At 38.9% G+C, this 24,559-nt stretch overlaps 1 protein-coding gene across 1 annotated transcript in view; it reads right to left on the reverse strand.

Annotated features, from left to right (window-relative positions):
* Positions 1–722: 722 nt before the first annotated feature.
* The window catches only part of c1ql4.L (complement component 1, q subcomponent-like 4 L homeolog), a 31,669-nt gene continuing 7,832 nt past the window's right edge, over positions 723–24,559 (reverse strand). Inside the window, exon 2 of the mRNA XM_018247381.2 lies at positions 723–2,413. Within this exon, the coding sequence (XP_018102870.1) occupies positions 2,234–2,413 (180 nt within the window). The 3' untranslated portion in view covers positions 723–2,233. The remainder of the gene's footprint in view (positions 2,414–24,559) is intronic.

The following is a 24,559-nucleotide window of genomic DNA, read 5'->3' on the forward strand; positions in this document are numbered from 1 at the left end:
GAATACCATTTTATTCTATTAAAGATCTTATCTGTTATCTGCTAAGTAACCAGTGCCTTTTCTCCTTTTTCAGCTTAAATGGCGGCCCCCATGGCTACATAGAAGCTTGTTTACATAAACTATTGTAGGCTTTCTAAAGCGAACACATAACTCTTACCAATGCTGACAGGCCCGGATTTGTGGCAAGGCCACAAAGGCCTGGGCCTAGGGCAGAAGAAAATCATGGACATCATGCCGCCCCCGCCACACTCAAGTAAGTTGCGAATATGCGCATATTTAAGATGTGTGCATGTACATATACGTGCAGGCACAAGCGGACGGGACATGAAGGGAAGGGGAGGTTGATGTAGATGGGGAGGGGAAGGGAAGAGAGACACTGATTGGGATTGGGAGGCATAAGGGAAGGGGGACAGAGAGGGGGAGACATATGGGGGCGATGAGCGGAGACGGCCTAGGGGTGGCCCGTTTGTAAATCGGGGCCTGAATGCAGGGCAACAGTAAATTATAATTTAATATATTTACAACAATTTTCTTTTTTGTATTACTGTTCCTTTAAGACTGACACCCTTATTGTGAAGTATAAACAACCTTTACATCAAAAAAGTGTAAGAGTAAGGGTAATGAGCAAGTGGAATTTAAAAGCATTTATTATTTAGGCCATAATGAAGAGGGACGTACATTTCCAATGCATTCTGAAGCTCAGACACATGGACTCAGCATTGTTTTCTGGTAACACAAGTTTTATTATCAGTTGTACAAAACACTCCAATAGTTCACACTGCACAACAAAGAGACATGAGACGTAGAGGTGAAAGCTCAACTCAGCAGCATGCACAGACCCGGGCACTATAGTATAGGGCTATAACATTAGGATCGCATTGGTTCCACATGCGCCTTCTCCCTCTTGGCAGTGGAAGTGACGCACATACAGCTTCCTGCTACCATACACGCAAACATATAAGCAGACCCACAAGCTGTTCATTTGTGGAATACCCTGCGGTGCAAAGCTTAATACCAAATCATATTGTTTTTTTTCCCTGTTGTGCTTTAAAATGTACATACTGCTGAAGTCACTAGGGCAGATGTGTGTGAGGAAATTACTTTTGCTATGGTATTTTAGCAAGGCTGCTTAACTTTTTGCTTTGGTTTTCAATATTTTTTTATATTTTGAAGCAGATAATCTATATTGGTCATATAATAAAGACCACCGGACTTTTAATAATTTGTATTGTTTGGAGCAATAAAATGACCATGAGCATAGCACAGGGTGCATTGCAGGATACAAGATGGCCGCCTCTCAAAAACAAGCCAATAAACATGGTTAGGTGTAATGTGGCTACCCTGCTTGTTCCGAGTTTCAAGATGTGATTGGGTTTGGCTTTGATTGCAGCACTGTTGAGGTTTTTGCAAGTATAAAATATGAAGATGTGATTGACATGTCCACAAAAAACCAAGGCAATGTCATTCAAGCGAGTGTGGGATTTGTCATTTGACGAACCTTTGAAGAGGTGGCTCTGAACGAGTATTCTACAGTAGCTGTGTGATACAATGTGATGCTTACTGTATAGTCACCATTTTGGAATAAGTTGTCCACAGTCCTAATCTTAATTTAAAAACGTCATCAATCACATTCCAAACTGTAGACTCTAAATCCAATACACAGCATTCTTCGAGGAGGGGGTTTCCAAGATTTTGTGTGATTCCTACAGGTTGCTATAGTAGCGAGGCTGTGGTTTCTGTTACCATGTACTAGCAATCACACACACGCAGACATACACACACGCACACACAATGAATTACACACATGCAGACAGATCACCTTTTTCATATGTACCTTTTCCCCTCATAGTTCCTCATACTACAATGCTCTCCCAACACCCCAGTGTCACATTGAGTATCCATCATCTCCCAAATGAAATAGCCAATAAACAATGAACATGAGAAGCTTCTGTGCATCAGAGGAACCCTGACTTTAAACTCCTTTATTCTGAAAGGTCCTGCATTAGATCACACTGTAATGAGAGTTTTGTAAATCTCCTGTATGCCAGAGGAACTGCCAGCATCAGCATGCTGGCTATTCCTAACACAGAAGGGGATAATGAAGATATGTCCTGCAGTGTCCCGTGAGGTAAGAGGGCAATGGATCAAGGGCATGTGTTTACTGGAGCAATGCTCTGCAAGTCTCTGGCAGGGTAGGGATTATGGAGCACTTGCTGTAAGTTCACCTGCCCTTTCAGTCAGGGTAGATGATGAAACCAGAGAAGGTGCTGTATTTGTTAGTGTTACCGCCATGAACTTTGCCCCCATCCAATTTAACATAGACCTCGTCCCCAACATCTAGGTGCAGGATGACACTGTTGCTGGCATAGTCGTAGTTCTGATCTGCATCTTGAGCAATAGCACTGGCCCGTACCTAAAAGGGGAAAGAAATGGAATAATATTACTGACATAAACATATCCGTTTCTTGTTAATCATTCAAATTTAATTTTACTTTTGAATTTTGTCACTAGGTATGACAGCATTATTTTATATTTGTGACATAACACCAAGGTCAAACATCTTTACATGGATCAGCAAACACAGGGGTTCTTTAATGGGCAAATTGTACAGTGCAGGGGTTTTGTTACAGATTAGTGATACATTGTAATTGGAGGAAGTTGAGTAAAAGCTCCAACGGCACCAAGACATGACAAGGTAATGCAATCAGTGGTAACTAAGGGCATAAAGAAAAGAGATGGAGAAAAGGGAATTGATGATGGACAGAATGGCCCATGGCAGATGAGAAATGAGTCAAAAAATAAATGGGCAAATTGTTACTTCCCATTTTCCTTACCAGAATACCTACCTTCTATGTACAGTACATATGTTTGTAGGCATGTTGTAGTGACATTCCTACAAAAACGTTAACCCCAAGAAGGGGCCAGGGGAACTCTGGGAGTACAGCTAGGGGTTGTAAGTAGAATATCCCTGTATATTCTGAAAACACCCAACAGTCATTACAGATATATATGTATTTTATGCTTTCTGTAACAATATTTTCCAGGTGAGGCCTCCCTGTTGTTGAGGCCACATGGTAGGAGAGAGGTCCTAAAACCCTGGTAATAAAATATAATGCACCCTACTGAAAAGCATAATCAAAGTCCCACTAGCCATACAAAAACGGGTCAACATCACTATGTGTTTATTGTGTGTCCCCAATTCTGGTCAGGATCTGGCTTTTTACATGCCTATGTCCAAGCAAATGTTACAGGCTGATAAGCAGCAATAGGTCAGTCATTAAAGTGGAGACAATGTAGATCTATGGTTTAGGTTGAAAAGAACACTGCCTTATTCCCCCGATGCAGATTACATGCTAAATGTTATTTCCTTGAAAGGTCAGCTAAAATAAATACCACTTCTCCTACCCGATATATATGTTTCTTTGTTTATTTATATTCTACTTTATTACATGTTTGGCATTCCTACACATTCGAATGGATGGACTACAGGTACAGTAGGAGTGTTGCTTGTTACATATAAAACATCATATGCGGGAAACCAGGTGCCAAGGGAGCTCATATCTGATGTCTTTCATGGTTCCCATACCAATTCCTACACTTCTACAACTATCTTTCTGGTAACATTTCTTGTTTCTTAGAGAATGTGCATTGATTGCTCCCCGCTCTGTTATAATGCAATTAATTCTGTACTCTTAAAGGTCCCCATCAACTTTATCAATCAAGGGATAGTCATATTTGGCCAGGCCTTGTGAGTAAGAATACACAAATGTAACATGGAGGTGAGGTGCGTTCCACTCATTTATTCCTGCCTTCCTGCTGACCCTAACAATACTGGAATTCTGGGGGAAAAACACTGCATTATTGGAAATCTGAAATTGCACTTTGCTCATTGCACTTGTGGACATACATGAGTATATACTCCTGTAAAGACGGTGTAGCAAAATATACCAACAAAAGAGCCACAATTATTTAGTCATACAAACACTTTAGATTGTAAGCTCTTGCAGTAGGACCCTCTAATCATATTCTTATTTTTTAAACCTTTGTTTGTCAAAGTTTTGTAAGATCCTTGTTTGTTATAAATTATTGTAAACTGCTGTGTAATTTGCTGGCACCATGCAATAACGTTGATTAACTGCTATGGAACTAACAATGGGAACAAATTAAATTGTAAATGACAGGTATGTAAGGTTCCCAGTCTCCACCTATACTGTACTACAGTTCCCAGCCGTCTCAAAAAGACAGAACCCGCTCATTTCAGAGATTGAATTACACCCATGCCCCTCATGCATAATAACTATTTTAGGCTCCCATTGCAGGATTTACCTTATTCAGATGAATAGCTGGACTTTTTAGGATTTAAATGTGTTGCATTAAATAAAGTTATTGTATCATACGTTTCCTTTAAGTCTAATGACTCTAAATTTTCTTCTTCTATCTTTATTTAAATCCTCCTGTCAACTGCAAACCACAGGGAACATTCCGGACTAGTTAATCTCCAAGTGCAGGTGCGTTAGTGTGTCCTACCTTTAATCATCTGGTAATGGCCAAATAATAAGGCACAATACATAAACCACTGTATTTTATTTACTATGCTTTAAAGTTCTGCCTTACATATTTCAGATATTTATGCTCCTAGTTATTATTCTGTGACAACGACCTCCCTTGGAAAACGAGTATATGAGGCTCATTAATTCATGGTCTAAATCTTTCCATTCATTTCAATAGGGGGCTCCCGTTTGTGATTATTTGTAGCATTTATTTATAAAGCTCAAAGACGTGTGGCTGTGAATCTGTAATGGGCAATAACAAAATATACTAGGGGCATGTAAATTGGCCTGCCCCGGCCCTGTGTGATTTATTTTTAGCCGCAGGGAGGCAGAGGGATTCAGTTGTATACGGCAAGCGTTAGGGCACAATCATTATGATTCTTGCTTATTCTGAGCATGTGAGACATATTGCTGTACGTATAAAAAAGTATAATAAAAATGAACGATTTGGCTACAGTTACGAGGTAGAGATGCAGCTGAAATGGCAAGTAAAAGGAATACATAGATTTACAGTTATAATGAGGCCGAAGTTAAACTGGGCCTAGAACATAATGAAAAATAAATATCTTTTTTTTATTCTCTGCAAAGAATAGAAACACTTTTACACATATTTACTTTACATTACAATGTATTTCAGTGCTAATAAAAGAAAGAATAGAGTACAAAATAAAAGGCATCTTACAATAAACGTTATCCCTTGATAGTGACCTTATATAGTAGTTGCGCCAAAACTCCTTTTAAAAGTATCTTTATTGATAGGGATACAACTGTTTCTACTGTTCTCTGGCCCCAAAAAATACATACAGTAGGTGGTTAGCTGAGATCATGTTGTAACTGCAGGGCTAAACACAGCCTATTCAATATTTCTGGTCTGAAAATGGGGGTAAAGATAATTCTTTCTTTCTTTCTTGTACAATGAACTTTTATATTTCTGATATCTGCTTGAGATAATAAAATGCGCATGGCAAATCAGGGATTCACTCTGCTGGCATATTTACACTGGCAGGGAAACATCTGTTGCCACTTTAGATCCTTGCCAAAAATGTTAATGATGAGGTGAATTCTGGTTTATCCCAGTGTTATTAATAGGGAAAAAGGATAAATATATAAGAAGGCTTGTATTTTTTTCAGAAAAGGTGGCAACCCTAGCCATGGACCAAAGATGCCTTATTCATAGAATGTTATGGCTGAACAACTGCAGCATGTATCAGCCTGCACAGTGATTGGCAGCTTGGCAGCGATGATTGTGAAGTAGGGCCATTCCCTTGGAGGGTTTTAAGCCAGAATGGAATGAAGTTGATTGTGCGACTGTGTGGAGAGGGAGAGCAAGGCGGTATTAGGGTGTGTTGATTCCTATGGAGCTAAGAAAAAGGTTTCATGGATGCAGAGTGAGGAGAGAACTATGATTGACAAGGAAAAGATTTATCTCCCATCGACTATTGTGGGAAATGTGAGATCACTTGTGAATAAGAGGAAATGGTTGTGTTGACTAGGAGTGAAGTGACATTTCGTGAGTGTTCAATTATGTGCTTTACAGAGACAAAGTTGCATTATAATATATCACATTCTATAGTAAATTTAGTGGATTAACAATTGATACGACTGGATAGGAACAGTAGAGAATGAAGAAAAGTGGGGGACTTGTGATATATGTGAATAATAGATGGTGCAATACTAGACACATAACAATCAAGGAACATATATGTAATTTGTATATGTGGTTGCTTGTAGTAAATTTCCAAATTATCTGTGTTGGAAGGGGTAATAGGAAGGAAATGAGGAATATGAGGGACAATCCAAAGTCTTTGGAGCAGGCATTAAAAGAAGGCAAACTTCCACCAGGCAATAAGTTCAAAGTGAAAAGAGTTTATTGTGTCCACAGTCTTATGTGTTTCGTGTCATAAACACTTTATCATAGGGAGGGAGTTGAAAGTTAAAATCAAGGAGGGGAAAGAGACTTATAGGACACATGAGATGAAACTCCAACAGAGGAATATTAAGGAGGTGTGAAGGGGCATGAATACTATTACAGGCCATGGAAAGAATATTGATCAGAGACTAGAATGTGGTATTGAAAAGGTCAATGAGATGAACCAGTTTTTAACAGGTTTGAGGTTGAAAATGAAGAATAGTTATAATGAGGGCATGTGTATTAATAGGGAAGAGGTTAGGAGGGATTTTTTCGGGATTTGCCCTGAGAAGTCTGCAAGATCTGATGGTCTATGTCCTAGGGTGTTAAAGGGATGTACTATACAGTTGATTGAGGTCTTTTGCTTTCTTTTTAAGTTGAGTTTGATTAGTATGACTGTTCTTAAGAAAAAGGTTTCATGGATGCAGAATGGGGAGAGAACTATGATTGAGAAGGAAAAGATTTCGGCCATATCTCCCATCGATTATTGTGGGAAATGTGAGATGACTTGTGAATAAGATAGAGGAAATGGCTGTGTTGACTAGGAGTGAAGTCTGCAAGATTTGATGGTCTATGTCCTTGGTGGGTGTTAAAGTGATGTAATACCCAGTTGAGTGAGGTCTTTTGCTTTACTTTGACTGTTCCCGTTCTCTGGAAAACTTCATGCCTTGTTCTTGTGCCGAAGTGTAAGCACCCTAGTACTCTTGAGGACTATAGACCTATAACAGTGACGTCTCATGTTATGAAAGTATTGGATCGGTTTGTTTTATAACAACTTAGGAAGGTGGTGGAGTCATTGCTTGATTCTTCCTTTGCAGTTTTCCTCGCAGCCCCATATTGGTGTAGAGGATGCCACTATCTTCTTATTGAACAAGGTGAGTGCACTGTGCACACTTGGAGAAGGCAGGCAGCTATGTAAGGATAATGTTTTTATTTTTAAAGTGCTTTTAACACCTTACACTGCTTTTACACTGCTTTGCTTAGGCCTAAACTTCTGAAAATGCAGGTTGGTGACCAGTTAGTTTGTTATACCGGTGTGCCACAACCGGATCGGTTAAAATACGTCTGCTGTTGCTAAGGGCCCCTGGCTGGGTCAACGGAGGACTAGCACCAATAGTGCAGTTGAAGTGAACTACAGGTGTGCGGTTGAATTATCACATAGTATTAGAAGGGTACACAGGGAGTGTAATTAACTGTTTTGTTGAGTGGCGTGCTGTAAATTGTTTACACCTAAATGTAGTCAAAACTAAGGAGTTGGTAGCAGATTTTAGAAGAACTGATGTTCAAGCAGTTTGTATCAATGGGGTTGGTGCAAATATAGTGGAGAAATATAGAAATATACTGTAAATACTTAGGTAATTTTATTAATAATAAGTTGAATTGGGCAAAAATGCTTAGGTACTATACAGGAGGGGTATGAGTAGGCTTTTCTTCCTCAGAAGATTAAGATCATTTGATGTTTGTAAGGAAATGCTGCTGGTGTTCTATCACTCAGTGGTAGTTAGTGTTGTGTTTTATGGTATTCTGTGTTGGGGAAGTGGACTGAAGGCAGCTGATGTAAGTAGACTTAATAGACTGGTTCTGTTTTAGGTATTATTAGAGTCCTTAGAGATGCTCTTAGAGAAGAGGATGTTGTCTAAACTAATGATGATTTTATCCTTTACATGAAATTTTGGAATCATATCGGAATTTTTTTACCTAGGTGTACTACTGATCGCTATTGGAGATAATTTTTTACCTGCAGCTATTGCTGGTTTTAATTCTTCCCTTCTAAGCAGGTAGCAGTTTGCAAGGTTTTTAATTATTTATGATGCTGTTTTATGTATAATATGTATGTGTTGTGTTACTGTATGTTTAATGAGCAACTCTGGCGTAATAATTTCCTTTGGGATTAATAACGTTTTTATCTATCTATCTATCTATAAATACATTTTTGGAGCTATCTTGGTTTCCTGAGTCTACAATATCAGCATGTGCTTGTCAATGAATGGCTGAGAAGAGAACTAATTAGAAGGAGTGGCTGAAAGGGATATCCTGCAAATTATCGTTATAGAAGGAGAAATATTCTTGGCAACAAAAAGAATCAACTTGCAGCCCATTAGCAGTGTTTCTTTATGCTAACTCTTCTCAGTGCCATTTTTCTACTCCCCCCCCCATTTAGAATGCAGCTCATTCCAAAAGATGAAGCACATGCCTCGGAGATTATGTTTTATTAGGCAATGAGCCTTACAATTTCTCTATACTGATCTAAGGCAGGTGGTAAGAACCGGGTACTGACGATACTATCTGTACTGAGCACTGAGGATTTTTATCTAGCACTCTAGCACAGTGCTCTAGAATGAGCACTAAGATGCACACACTTGATCCCTTAGTGTTCTTGTACTTGCACCTCTTTTGGTAAAAAATGGCCCTTATTGTTTCAAAAACCTTAATAATGTGGCAATGCTTGGCTGCTGACATCCACCAGCTCAAGATCTCCTGTTAGGCTAAGGCCACACTAGGCGATAGCGCCGCGATTTGACTCGCGGCGACTTTTCGCCGTGACTTTTAAGCCACAATCGCTGGGGAAACTTTTGCGCTGGCGTCTATGGGGAATCGCGAAAAATCGCCAGCGTAAAAACACACGCGGCGATCTTTTCTCTACTGTCGCTCGAAATTGCCTCGCTAGGCGATTTCGAGCGACAATAGAAAAAAGATCGCCGCGTGTGTTTTTACGCTGGCGATTTTTCGCGATTCCCCATAGACGCCAGCGCAAAAGTTTCCCCAGCGATTGCGGCTTAAAAGTCGCGGCGAAAAGTCGCCGCGAGTCAAATCGCGGCGCTATCGCCTAGTGTGGCCTTAGCCTTAGATCACTAGAAGCTATTTCACTTAAAGGTAGCTTTATAATCCAAAACAAACATGTTGTGTAGTGTGCAATTTACCATGTTTTACCCACAATGTGGTGCTTTCACCATAATTCCAGAATAATAGCCTAGGGCACTCGGTTGCACTTTCACTTTAGCGCAGATCCGGTGCAGTTGCACTAAAAATCTTTGAGGCTCATTTATAAACACTCTCATTTTAGTGGTTTTAGAAACCACAATTAAACTAATTTTCTCTAAAACCATAAGTGCCATGTAATTTATTAAAAGATACAAATGGAAAAAGTATGAACGAAGAAACCGCTGAACAATGAGCGAAGCAATAAAAATGTAAGTTTTTCGTACAATTACTAGCGAAAAAAATTTCACACACTTCTAAAAGTCTGAATAGCTAAAAAAAAGTCCAATAGGATCAGTTCCAGTTGACTTCTATGGGAGCTCGACTGCTTTTATTGCTGAAATTTTGTATCAGAGTTTTTGTGGGTTTTACACTGGATAGATCTCAGAGGTGGAGGTAGCTCCAGGGTAAGTCACACTTGTGATTCACAAGAGGGTGTGGGACAGGGTGGAAGTGCAAGGAGTGCCTTTTGACGCATTCACTTTTAATAAATGGGATATTTGCTTACAACTGACTATGGCAAACTTGCATGGCTGCAGCAGTTATAACTGAGCTCTTATGTATTATGGCACTCAGTCCCGGACTGGCAATCTGTGGGTTCTGGCAAATGCCAGAGGGGCTGCTATAAGGTCCCATAGAAAGTCAGTATTTAGTGGACTGGTGGGGGCTGTTTGGGCCTCTGTGTGAACTGATTGGGCCTCTGCAAAGCCGGGCCAACCCGGCCAGGCGCCCTAGGCAACCTGGCGGACCAAGGCGCCGGCTCAGTGCGTGCAAAACTGCGCATGCGCGCTCCAGCGCGCATGCTCAAAGCTTCACTCCAGCGAGCATGCAAAGTGGCGTGAAGCAGAAGCGCATTTTCGTGAAAGTTACAGTCGGCAATCTGGGAGAGACGGGACCGGACACGGGGTAGGCGACAGAGCAGGTACGTGCCTGGCGCCCCCCCAGCTTTGCGCCCTAGGCACGTGCCTACTCTGCCTACCCCTAGTTCTCTGCCTACCCCTCTGTGTACCTGAAATGCCAGGGCCTATTTTAATTCTCAGTCCAGACCTGATGGCACTATATGCACTATAATTAAATTCTGAGGAAAATGAACATTGTTAGATCATTCCCCAGCTGTTCTTGTATTGCATGTTGTTTTACTGTGCTCTCTATATACCACTCATGTATTACTCTGCTATATAAAGTGAATGGGGACAGTTTAATTTGGTAATTCCCATAATAATCTGGAGTTTTTATGTTTTTCCTAGTATGAGAATGTCTGTACAATACGGAGGTTCAGGCATGCACAAACCCTGTGGTCAGTCTATATTCCCGACATCAGCAGATGAGCTTACTCATGCCAGTTTGATGCTGGTTTGCTAATTAAACTCTGTAGATTCCCTTTTACAATATATTAGAGCCACTGTGCAGTTTAATATGCAAAGAATGATGTTTAGTAGTCTCCCTCTCTATGGCTGTCTCTAGGGCTCAGCCCAGATGTGAACCCATGAACTATTCAACGAGAGGTCCCCTGCAGGTGACCCCCTCCCCTCTCCCATCCCTCGACAGTAATGAATGGTTGCCCTGGAAACCAACCGACTGGGACTTTTGCTGTGTGTGCCCTGCCAGATGGTCAGGTGAGGCTACATTGTGTATGTATGACAGCAACACCTTTACAGTCCAGCTCACATCATCAGCGCTTTGTTTTATTTTCATGATATCTCATCTTGCTTTTGTTATTTATCTTGAAAAATCTCCAGCATTGAAATTCCTTTGGTCATGAGGGATAACACAAGTGCCCCTTCGGTCTACGGAAAGTCAGACGTTTCTTGTGAAATAGCAAATATTTCCTTCTTATCTTACTTTTACTACAGCATTGTCACCTCCCTTTCACTTCAATAGTGTTACCTCTCTTTTACATCAGAAGTGTTACCTCCCACTATGGCATTGGTCACCCCAGATTTACAGTACCTGTGACCTGGCCTCTGTACACTGATTTAAAGAACTGTCACATCTCCTGCTTGCCCATTCCCCAGTGCTCTGACCCCAAATGCTGCTGGACAGCATGCCGCCCCTAAAATTGTGCCGCCCAATGCTCAGGCCTTTGTGGCCTTCCCACAAATCTGACATCATTACATCCCTTTAATTACAGCAGTGTTACCTACTTACCTCCCTTTTACTACAGCAATGTTACCTACTTACCTTATTTTTTTTACAGCAGTGTTACCTACTTACCTCCCTTTTACTACAGCAGTTTTACCTACTTTTTAGCAGTGTTAACTCCCTTTTACTGTAGGGGATTTACCACCCGTTGACTAAAGTAGCGTTACCTCCTTTCACTACAGCAGTGTTAACTCCCTTTTACTATAGTGGCTTTACCTCCCTTTTACTACAACAGTTTAACAACACAAGTAGAACTGCATGTTTCACATCATATTATTGTATGAAAACTACTTTCACTATAGCAACACTACACCAAAGGGATAAGGGGTGGAAAACCTCTAGTAGCTTTCTATTTGATGTAAAGAAAATGGTAGAAAGAGAGAGTATTGCTCATACTGTATAACATGACTGCTTTTTATGTGCTTCAAAATACGAAACATTGGCTCCAATGATTTAAATGACACATACTACTTGCGTGACTTGTTACTTGTGGCATGTTAGTTTTATTCACAGCATACAATAAATGTGCTAGCCATGCAAAGGTTGCAGGGAAAGGCTTTCTGACAAATGAAAAGCTGTTATGAAGGAAAATGTGGATCAATAAAACATACAGGGGCAGATTTACTAAAGGGCAAAAAACGCTAGCGACTTTTCACCAGCGTTGCCACCCACAGGGACATTGCCAATTTACTAAGGGGCTGAGGCACCAATTCACTAGTGAAAGAGACTGGCGCTAGCGGTCATTCACACTCTATCGTCAGGCAACATTTCGCTCTGGCGAACGAACACTACTCCACAAATTTTGCCAGAGTTGCCTTCGCCACCTCAAACTAGGCGAAGTGCATTAAAGTACCTAGATCTTCCTCAATCTTCTGTCACTTACATTATATTCTGTGAGCCGAAAATGCATCAAAGTCCAAAAAACACTGGCGTCTTTTCCTTTTTTCAGCCTGATTGCCTGCAAAAGACCTAACAAACTTTTTTTGGGGAACCGGTTTTTCCCCATACATTGGAAAACATATGGAACATTAATTTTACAGTGGGCTCATAGCATTAGACTAACTCTATTGTCTTTATTAAGGTTCCCTGGACATGTGTTTTTAAAAGTGTAATTTGTAAGTATGTAGTGATGGGCGAATTTGCGCCGTTTCGCTTCGTCGAAAAATTCGCAAAATTCACGAAACGGCGAAAAATTCGCGAAACAGCGCCGGCATCTTGTTTTTGACGCCGGCGCCCGTTTTTTCGACGCCGTCGCCCGTTTTTGACGCCGGTGGCCGTTTTTTGGCGCCGTCGAATTTTTGACGCAAATTTTCGCAGGCGTTTCGCGAATTTATTCGCTGGCATCGAAACGCGCAAATTTGCCACGAATTCGCGCCTCGCGAATAAATTCGCCCATCACTATAAGTATGTGCACCAACATTTAACATAAAGATGTCCATACAACTTTAAATTTCCCGCCTTATGCAAATTGACCTGAACGCAAGATCCTTGCCGAAGTAACGCTAGCGAAAAGTCGCCGGCGTTCGGTGCCCATGGCGAAACTTTGCATTTAAGTGAATTAGCGTAGTCTGAGCGCATTTGCTCCTGGCGAAGTGTAGTGATGGGTGTGAATTGGTCAGTGGTGACAATTTAGTAAATCTGCCCATGGAATGCTGGTGCATAATCTCACTCAGACACATTACAGTACAATGGCCACAAGTGGTGATATGATGTGACCAATGTCAGTAGCAGGGAGTAATAGACAAAATGATATTCCATAAAAAGCTTCTACCCCTGATAAAATGTTCTACCTGCTTGTTTATATCTCTGCCTTGGAGCATAGTAGCTCCTCACCTTGTAACATCCTTCTGCCAGGACGCGTGAGGCCGAAAGGCAGATGCCAACACCTTGCCCATCTGTATCTCACCTTATAATAACAAGGTGCTAAGTTCTTATGAAGGGCGTCTGGAAGAATATTATGGTGATCAAATGCACACAGCCATGAGATAAAAGGCAGATGCTCCAGCCCAGGCAGCATGCAGAAGGTTTAGAATGCAATGAGAGAAGACATTTTCATTACTCTTACATGAGCAGGGTTTATTTATCCTTATTTATCCTTGTGTACTGAAATTTATGCAAGCCACATGTGATAGATGCATTCACCCTGTTACAGCAGATTTCTTGCACAACTTCTATGGCAATTACTGTTCTTCTTATCTTTAACAGCTCAGCGGCATTGTCTGCATGGAGGACAAAAGGTTTATGGTTGGGCTGTGTGGTCACTTTTAAATGTATTGGGGTGTCAGGGGCCCACCAGAACACATTAGACTACTGGCCCACTCAATCCAATCAATTTCTCCTTCTCTGTTGTTTATTAATTGCTTCTCCTTAGTGACTATCATCTAATCTTCTTCCTTCCATTTCTCCTCTCATATTGTATATTTTTCTCATAAAGAAATGGGGAATGGCCATGGTATAGGCATATAAGGCAAATGATTGGGTGAGCAGGAAAGCCTACTGATACCACTGAACCAATCCAACATTGCTGCCTGATCATCTGTGCATGTTTGAGCATATTATTAATAAATGTTTCTCAAAACTGCGGCAAAAATAAGCAGTGAAAAAAGTTGCCAAGGCAAAAAAGCCACAAGAAAAACTGGGACAAAAAAAGCCCAAAAGCATTTGGACAAAAAAAGTTACAGAGACAAAAAAAGTCACTGCATGAAAAAACATCCGTTAACTTTAATGCATTTGGAGGGAGAAAAAAAAGTTGTGCACGTAAAAAATGTTGTCACCTATGGACTTCAATGCGCTTCATTAATTTTTCACAGTTTTGCAATTTTTTTTGATGAAGCGAAACAGGACAGATTCCCTAATCCCTAGTGGGTGCCAACAGCAGCAGGTACTAAAGGGATGTAAAATGGTAACTCAGTCTGCATTGTAAGGGAAGGTTAACGTTAAATCAACTTTTAGTAAAGGTATATGCTATCCCAAAACCCAAAGTCCAGAAAGCTCCTAATTATGGTAAGGCCAACTCCAGTTTCAGTTTTCCTTTTTGTTTTTTTTTTGTAATAATAAAACAGTACCTTGTACTTGATGGGAACATGAATCCATATTCTTGGCAAAGTCACATTCCAAATTAGAAGAATCAATCAGCTTCAAGCAGTATTAACAAACTGAAAAGTGTTTTTATTAGCAGTGTAAGCCTGGCAAATCAGTTCCCTTGGGTTTATTTAATGTTAAAATGTAGCCTTTAGTTAAAGGGATACTGTCATGGGAAAAAACATTTTTTTCAAAATGAATCAGTTAATAGTGCTGCTCCGGCAGAATTCTGCACTGAAATCCATTTCTCAAAAGAGCAAACAGATTTTTTTATATTCAATTTTGAAATCTGACATGGGGCTAGACATATTGTCAATTTCCCAGCTGCCCCAAGTCATGTGACTTGTGCTCTGATAAACTTCAATCACTCTTTACTGCTGTACTGCAAGATGGACTGATATCACCCCCCTCCCTTCCCCTCCCCCCAGCAGCCAAACAACAGAACAATGGGAAGGTAACCAGATAACAGCTCCCTAACACAAGATAACAGCTGCCTGGTAGATCTAAGAACAACACTCAATAGTAAAAACTCATTCAGTTACATTGAGAAGGAAAAACAGCAGCCTGCCAGAAAGCATTTCTCTCCTAAAGTGCAGGCACAAGTCACATGACCAGGGGCAGCTGGGAAATTGACAAAATGTCTAGCCCCATGTCAGAATTTTAAACTGAATATAAAAAAAAATGGATTTCAGTGCAGAATTCTGCTGGAGCAGCACTATTAACTGATGTGTTTTGGAAAAAACATGTTTTTCCATGACAGTATCCCTTTAAGCTGATGCAAATGAAGGAATGAGCTCTTATTTGGAAAACCCCAAGCATTCTAGAACCAAAGAAATACAAACGTATAAAAAGCAGAACAATGGCACATTGTCTATTGACTACATCATACTGAAAATTTATTTTAAGGAGAATTCCCTATTTAACCCCTTCCCTGTCACTCAAAACTTTAACCATGAGAACAGTGCATTGCCTTGTAATATGACTTTGTTGTTGGCCTTAACGTGGCCTGGAAACATAGATTCTATGCAGGCTAACTCACATGCTGACAATATATAATGTATTTTAGTTGTTTAGCTAGAAATTATCCACAGTAATAAACATGAGATATTAATTTGTAGTACACTTCGGGGCAGATTTATCAAAGGTCGAATTAAAAATTAGTATTTAAAAAAACTGAATTTCAAGCTAATTTTTGTGTACTTCGACTAGGGAATAGTGAAATTCGATTAGAATTTGAAAAAAAAATGAAAATTCGAATTTCAAATTTATCTCTTTAAAAATTCAACTTTTAACCATTCGCCATCTAAAACCTGCTGAACTGCTGTTTTAGCCTATGGGGGACCTGAACCTATTTGGAGTCAATTGGTGGACTTTTTTTTGGAAAATGTTTGAATTGAATTACAAAAAATTCCCATTACTTCGAAATTCGACCCTTGATACATCTGCCCCTTAGTAGTAGTTAAGTGGTTACTTTTGGAACATCCAACCTGTGGCCCATTCAGCTGTAGTGTACAATCAATTCCCATTTGAGAATGCTGACAGTTGGCATTCAGTTGTGTGGCATCCTTCAAGTCATTTGCTTCCTCTTATTTTAATCCTGAGACTATCTGCAAAGCCCTTGATTGATTCAAACCTACCTGAATAGCCCTTGCCCTGATCCTACCTGCAAAGACTTTGCCCTCACTCTGATACATCATCTGGCAGTTCTCAGTCCAAACACACCTGCCCCTGTCCATGGTGCTGAAATAGCCTATAAATGCAGATAGAGGTCACTCTATGCATGGTTATACATGGTTATACCTTACACATCATTACTAAATCCCACCATAAATAGCCAAAACTCAGTTTTATAGGCTTTTTTTGCTGAAACCACTTTCATTATATCATCTTTTAAGCAAATAGATACAATAATTTCATTTTTTGCTTGTACTTAAAATTAAACCGTAGAACTAGAAAACAACGGTGCAGAAGCAGTAAGGAGTACAAAATCAAACCTTAATGCTCATTCACACTGGACTTGAGACAGGACATTGCAGAGCTATATGCCTCAAGTCAAATTAATTTAAGATAAAAAATGGGTTTTGCTATATTTGGAAAGGGGATTTTTATATCATTATATCGAGAACGTTATGTGATCCCTGTATAACTGAGATGCACAGAAGAGAAGATAGTAGAATAAAGAGAACACCTATCCCAGAGGTAACATCTGTTTCATTTGATTCTAATGCCTTCAGAGCCCTGTGCAAAGGTGATCCTTGGTGTGAAATATGGGTTCTGACGTTACTCTACTTTTGTGATCTCTTTATCTTCTTGTCAGGTTAGCCGACTGTACTATGAGCATCTACGTTATATTACTATATAGCACCAGGGTGTCCTTCATCATTCAGTGGTAGACAATGTTTCACTTTTATTATCTGAAATGATTGATTGGCACTATTAATATTATATGAAAAATAAATAATCGGCCTCTTTTTTGCTCTTCTACACTTTACTTCAAGAACTTTGTTAACATGATATAATGATACAATATAATATGGATTGTGATGTCACTAGGGCATTTTGTCACCAATATGTTCTGAACTTGTAGTATTTGTGGAATATGAAAGTTTTCTAGAGAAAAGCTTCATGTTAATAAACTACTAACTATTGATATATATACAGTATATATACAGGTGTGGGACCCATTATCCAGAATACTTGGGACCTGAGGTTTTCCGGATAACAGACATTTCTTCATACCTTAAGTCTACTAAAAAAACATTTAAACATTAAATAAACCCAATACACTGGTTTTGCTTCCAGCAAGGATTAATTATAACTTAGTTTGGATCAAGTACAAGGTACTGTTTATCCCATACCTGTGTATATATATCATCATCATCACTATATACTGAATACTTCAATGACTAAAGGATAAGACACAGGCCCTTGGAGTAAAATAATTGTAAAGAAAGTTATTTATAGAAACTTTAAGGCTTAGAGGCTTTGTTAGTCAATGCTTCCTCTTATACTGACGTTTGTACTAATGGTGTCATCTATAATATATATATTATATATTTTTTTTTGATGTGAATGACGTCATACTAAGCGCCAAATTCAAATGGGGACTGATGGGTATAAAAGCACTACTTCAATGTACACATATTATCCTTGATAAAGGCCCAAATGTGGGCCGAAACGTCAGATTGATGTGCTAAATAAAAAGTTTTTTTGATGAAATAGCAAATTGGAGTGCAGATCTTTACAGCAAATCTATATATATATTATATATGTATTTCCTTGGAAATCCTTGTGTAGGACCGAAACATTGGATTAATAAAGTTTTTCTTTTTACCCTCTTTTTTTTAGATACAAATCCTGCGAGTGCCATCACTTTATACCATATATATTTATCTGTATATATATATATATCTATATATATATATATATATATATATATAGAGCAAACAAAAAACCGCACACACAGGACTTATGAAGTGCAAAAAAATAAAAAATTTATTGCAACGTTTCGGCTCCTGTACTCGAGCCTTCGACCTGAAGAAGGCTCGAGTACAGGAGCCGAAACGTTGCAATAAATTTTTTATTTTTTTGCACTTCATAAGTCCTGTGTGTGCGGTTTTTTGTTTGCTCTATGTATGATTGATTATAACCTGCACCCGGGCAATTGCCTAATGGATTGAGAGTGCTCCAGCTGCTAGAATGAGTATATATATATATATATATATATATATATATATATATATATATATATATATATATATATTTACTTTGATAAAGGCTAGAATGCTAGCTGAAACAATAGTCTCCTTCAATAGAAAATTTAAAGCACTCCAGTAAAACATAACTTCATGCCAGGGTGCTGCCTTACGCAACATAGATCCAAATAACAGACGCACTCCTGGAATTCATAATACGGTGAAGAAAAATTAGAATTGTAAAAACATTGACAAAAAAGTTCACTTTTTCTTCACCACATTATAAAGTCCAGGAGTGTATCTGTTATTGGGATATATATATTTATATCTTGGTATAGCTTGTTAGCACCTGGGCAATGCTTATGTTTTATATGGAGTACGCCACCAAAGATATTATGGCTTATTTATGATGGCAAATGCAGTGTGCAAAGTGCAATTTCAGGAGCAAGTCACCATATGTTATACCCATATTGCAGCATTTCCCCTATAATTCCAGGGTAATTGTACTAACCAGGGGAAGATGTGCATAATGTATGCACCTTTGCTTTTCACCTTTGTAGTCATTAAAGTGATACTGGCACTAAAATTTTTCTTTTCAAAATATTAATCTACGTTAAAAGTTACATATACAGTAGGCCATGTTGATTGTTTTTTGCCGATAGTTCTGCTTTTGTAAGTAATTGTTACTTGAAGTTCGTAAACCTGACTGTTTTGCCAACCTGACTGTCCCTTCTCAAACTGTCAGTTACAGTTTCTAATGCTAATGGACTCCTGCTGCACAAATATGGCAGCCCCCTCATAGAGGAACATGGGGGTAAGAAAGGTAATGTAAAAGCATCAGGCAAATACTTTTATGGCAAAATTATTAATAGCATTTAAAGATAATGTTATGATGGATATAAAAAGGGTTATTTTCTGGTGTCAGTATCTCTTTAAGTACCTTTAATACAGAATGGCATATATTCTTGTGAATGCAGCAAACTTTGTATGACCACGACTGTACTTGCAGGGCACACATGAGCCCTATTATTTTAGAGCTTTGTAAAGATTCCATTGATTTCCTGTTCTATAAGGAGAAAAGCACAAAACTGTGTGATCCTGAAGGAAAGAATTGATTAGGGAATGTGCAAATAACAACATTAGTACAAACTTCAGTATAAGAGGAAGCATCGACTAACAAAGCCTCTAAGCCTTAATATTTCTATAAATAACTTACTTTACAAATATTTTACTCCAAGGGCCAAAATGTGTCTGATCCTTTATTTATTGAAGTATTCGTGCCAGAAGGCATGCTTTCTCAGATGTAACAAAGTCAATGATAAATGGAAATGTTTTTCCCAATGGGGAGAAAATTTTTTTTTGAATGTCTTGGTACTGAATACAGAGTCCTACAGCAGGTCACAAAAATGCAGGTAATGGGCAGATTGTGGATGAACAAATGTGAATACGGGCAGTGATGCATTTACCAAGTGCAGCTGCAGTCCTTGCATAACAAAATGGCATTTATTAAAGCTACTTATATCCGAAGCCTCTCCATGCACTTTCACATAGTTGCACTTGGTGCCAATTTTTCTATCCCACCTTCTTTTGTGTATTCTACACAGTGCGTCTATTGATGCAGGAGACCCCTGGATATACCACGGTCTTAAAGATGGCAAAGGTTTTCCATATCCAATAAAGATATTTTAATGTTACATCAGAACAAATGGTTTAAAAATGACAATTCGAATTTTGTTTCTAGGAATGCCATGAAATAGACTGGAGTAGTGAAGGACTGGGGTGAGTTGTAGGATAGAATGAGGAGATACTGGCAGTAGACTTGATAATAGACTGAACTAGGAAAAGGTGAGATGCTGAAAGGATGACGAAAGAAAGAAGGTGATATTAGACTGCTGTGATTTACAAGTAGGATGAGGGCATAACTTAATATTTGCTGTGATGGAATCCATCTTAGCAATAATGTGGTTAAGAAAAAAGTGTTTGGTTTTGCCAATGGTGTTAATGTGACTAAAGCAGAAAAACAGGATAGTCAATTGCCCTAATTCATCCAGCTAATACTCATTCCTTTAACAGATATGACTCATGATTTATATGACTCATTTACTTTCCTCGGCGGTCAATATCAGCTGCTTCCCTGTGCAAATCCCTTTACTGGTTCCCAATTTCCTCTGGAATTAAATTCTGACAACTGACGTCACACTGATCTCAAAAACATGTTGTTCCTTATACTCTGTTTCTGACCTTCAACTCTCTTCTTCATCACTTTATCCCATTCCCAACCAAAAAGCTTCTGCTTGTCTCTGGACACTCCCTTTTCCTCCAAACTATCAAACACCCTATAAAGACCCATTGATTTAAAGAACCCTGTTTAATCTACCCCAGTTCATTAGAAGATCACATTTCGCAAATATTCACCAATTGTTTTCAAAAACCTTGTGCATAGGTTGTTTCCTCTCTCTTTAGATTGTAAGCTCTTGTGAGCAGGGTTTTTCTATACAATATTTTATTCTGTAAACCTTACTTGTTATATTATTGTAAGATCCCTGACTGTTATACAGTACAGTACATTATTTTTTAATGTTTATTGCTGGAGATTAATAAATGACGATGACGATATGGAGGGAAAGGTTATTGGACCTGAATTTGATGGGGAATAAAACCTATTCCCCTTTTCTTAGATTTTAGACCTTAAATTTATTGGCCTTTTATATTTCACAATTTTACAATTATTTTACGTATTATTCTGCAATTCATGGCTTTTACGCATCTGTTCTCTTGGATCATTAACAGTAGCAAAGAAAAGCCAGGGGAGGTAGCAAATAAAACTTATTTTGTTAAAGAAACAGACACACAAATTATAATGACTAAACACAGTATTAATTAGAAAAAAGTTAATTTATGTAGCCTTCCCCTAGTGATAGTGAGAGGCAGGTCAACCAATAAGAATCCCTTGAGAGATATAAGGAAGAGCAGTGAGTAAAGCTGGCCATGCACTTAAAGATCTTTGTCAAATTTGGCCAGCAACATTCTAGGCCATATCAGCTGATCTGATCATTTGGTCTCTTGGCCAACAATTGAATCATAATGGGCACCTATCAAGACACTGATGTGGCCCTCACTCAAAGGAAATCAGACCTGCCTTGTAGATATCTGGATTATTTACATCTTATCAGGAAGGCAGTTGGGAAGGGCCCAAACATGGGCAGATAAGATGGCATCTGAAGGAGTCAAATCAGCATCTTAAATCAGCCCATGTATGGCCAGCTTAAAGGAGAACTTAACCCTAACAATGAATATGGCTAAAAATGCCATATTTTATATAATGAACTTATTGCACCAGCCTTAAGTTTCAGCTTGTCAATAGCAGCAATGATCCAGGACTTCAAACCTGTCCCAGGGGGTCACCATCTTGGAAAGTGTCTGCGACACTCACATGCTCAGTGGGCTCTGAGCAGCTGTTGAGAAGCTAAGCTTAGGGGCCGTCACAAATTATCAAGCAGAAAATGAGATTGGACTATAATATAAACTGATGTTACAGGGCTGATAATTAAATTCTGATGCTAATTGCATTTGTTTCTGTGCTGCCATGTAGTAATTATCTGTATTAATTACTAATCAGCCTTATATTGTGACATTTCTATTCTATGTGTACTGTATATTGTGAGTGGGTCCCTAAGCTCAGTAAATGACAGCAGCACAGAGCATGTGCAGTGAATCAGCAGAAAAGAAGATGGGGAACTACTGGGGCATCTTTGGAGACACAGGTCTTCACTGCTAAAGGACTATGGTTGCCTTGGGCTGGTACAGAAGCCCAAAACATTTCTAGCCTAAGTCTTCCTTCTCTTTAGCTTTAGTTCTCCTTTAAAGGGGTGGCTCAGATTAAAGTTAACATTTAAAATGTTATAGAATGGCTAAGTCTAAGCAATAATTAAAATTGTCATCATTATTTTTATAATATATATATATATATATATATAATATATATATATATATATATATATATAATATATATATATATTTTGTTAATTATTTGCCATCATCGTCTGACTCTTTCAAATGGGGGTCACTGACCCATCTAAAAACAAATGCTCTGTAAGGTTACAAATGTATTGGTATTGATACTTTCTATTAATGGTCTTTCTGTTCAGACCCTCTCCTATTTATATTGCAATCTTTTATTCATATCAATGCATGATTGCTAGGGTAATTTAGACCCTAGCAACCAGATTGCTGAAATTGCAAACTGAAGAGCTGCTGAATAACAAGCTGAACAATTCAAACACCACAAATAATAAAAAATTAAAACCAAATGCAAATTGTATCACTTTTTACATCATACGAAAAGTTAAATCAAAGGTGAACAACCCCTTTAATATGGTACTGTACAGTTGATTAGGAGAGGAAAAGCACTAGGAGAAGAACCAGAAGGACCATGAACCAAACAGCCAATGGAAATTTTTCAAAAAGGAAATCTGTACCTCATATACAATGAAAAATTAAAAGAGGTTTAGAAATCAAGGAGCTGCTTGACTGTGGATATGAGAAGAGTATATGAAATAGAAAGAACCCACAGACCAAAAACCCACTTTGCAGGGGGGGGGCAGTAAATCATGGGCAATAAAGAAAAGGGTTTGCAGCAGCTAGAGACACAGCAATGAACCAAATTCATAACAATTTAGACTGTGTTATATAAACAAAGCTGCACCTGAGCGTAGCCGTATTTACTCAACAATTACCTATTTTCTACCATAGTCTATGAATGAGACCTATCTGTTTGCTGTAAAAAAGAAGATGGCAGAACACACACATATGGATAGACTCGGATAAGTATATGCACTAGGAAAACTGACCTGTTAGCTAGGTTTATGATAATTGCTGCTGTTCCTCTGTACTAATACTAGACAACAAGGCTGACATCCCCTAGCTCTGGAATAAAAGGACTATAGTAGGTATTCACTGACTTTTACTGAAACAAGTGACCTGTACTGTCTTTAAGGCACCAGCACAAAATAGTTTCTTATGAATGAATTTGATTTTACTGCTGCAGGAAATTGTAGGCACTGTACTTTGATGCATTGCCCAGTAAAATGGTTTTAAGATATGTTTGTGTAATCCATACTACAAACAGTAAACTCATGTATTAGGGTTACCTCATTTGCTGCCTAATTTTGCTCTACCTCATTAGACAGATTGAGCTGCAGGCCTGTATCTCTATTGCGCTATTTCCTTGTTAACCATTCAGCCAACAGTCATTATAGCCTGTGGGATCCTGATTCTGCGTCTGTGCAGTTTTTCTGTCTTTGCTCTGCCCGTGACTGCTGTCTGCTCCTTCACACCCTGCACTCATTCTTTCTTTCTATATTAATAGGTCACAAGAGAATGAAATAAATGCTCACACTCGACCTCCTCCCTGGAAAGCGCTAGCTGCCATTACAGATGAGCAATGAACCTTACGCAGTGTTTCCGCATATATACCAGGCCAATATATCTACAAATGGCTGCCAAGAGACACGTTCTTCCTTGCATTGTAGTAACCTTTTCAGAGAATAATGAATCAAGGCTGTGCAAGGGCTGCTGACTGGTCAGACTCATAACAGTTACTACCTAAACAAGCTACTTGCCAATGAGAACATACAACAAAACTGGAATAGGAAACGTCAGTACACCAGAAGCTAAAAACCAGGATGGATACCTTATAACTGGCAATAATGAAATGGTTTTGTGATGGCCCAAGTCAGGCTCATCAGAACTTGAACTAACAATGTGATCTCATGGAGAGCAATCAGCTGAGATTTGCATTGCTATATTACATGTGGTTCTAGATACCATATGGGATCTGTTATCTGGAAACCTGTTATCCGGAGAGATCAGAATTAGGGGAAGGCCAACTCCCATAGACTTCATTTTAATGAAATAATTCACATTTTTTTCTTTGTAATTATAAAACAGTATTGTATCACAGTATCGGAGGCAAAATAATCCTATTGGGCTTAATCAATGTTTAAATAACTATTTAGCAGACTTAAAAGAGAAGAAAAGATTAAAACTAAGTAAGCCTTATCAGAAAATTCCACCTAAATATACCAGTAAACCCTCAAAGTAATGCTGCTCTGAGTCCTCTGTCAAAAGAAACACAGCATTTCTTTCCTTCTATTGTGTACACATGGGCTTCTGTATTAGACTTCTTGCCTTCAGCTTAAACC

The sequence above is a fragment of the Xenopus laevis genome, chromosome 2L (genome assembly GCF_017654675.1).
Source record: "Xenopus laevis strain J_2021 chromosome 2L, Xenopus_laevis_v10.1, whole genome shotgun sequence".
NCBI lineage: Eukaryota > Metazoa > Chordata > Amphibia > Anura > Pipidae > Xenopus > Xenopus laevis.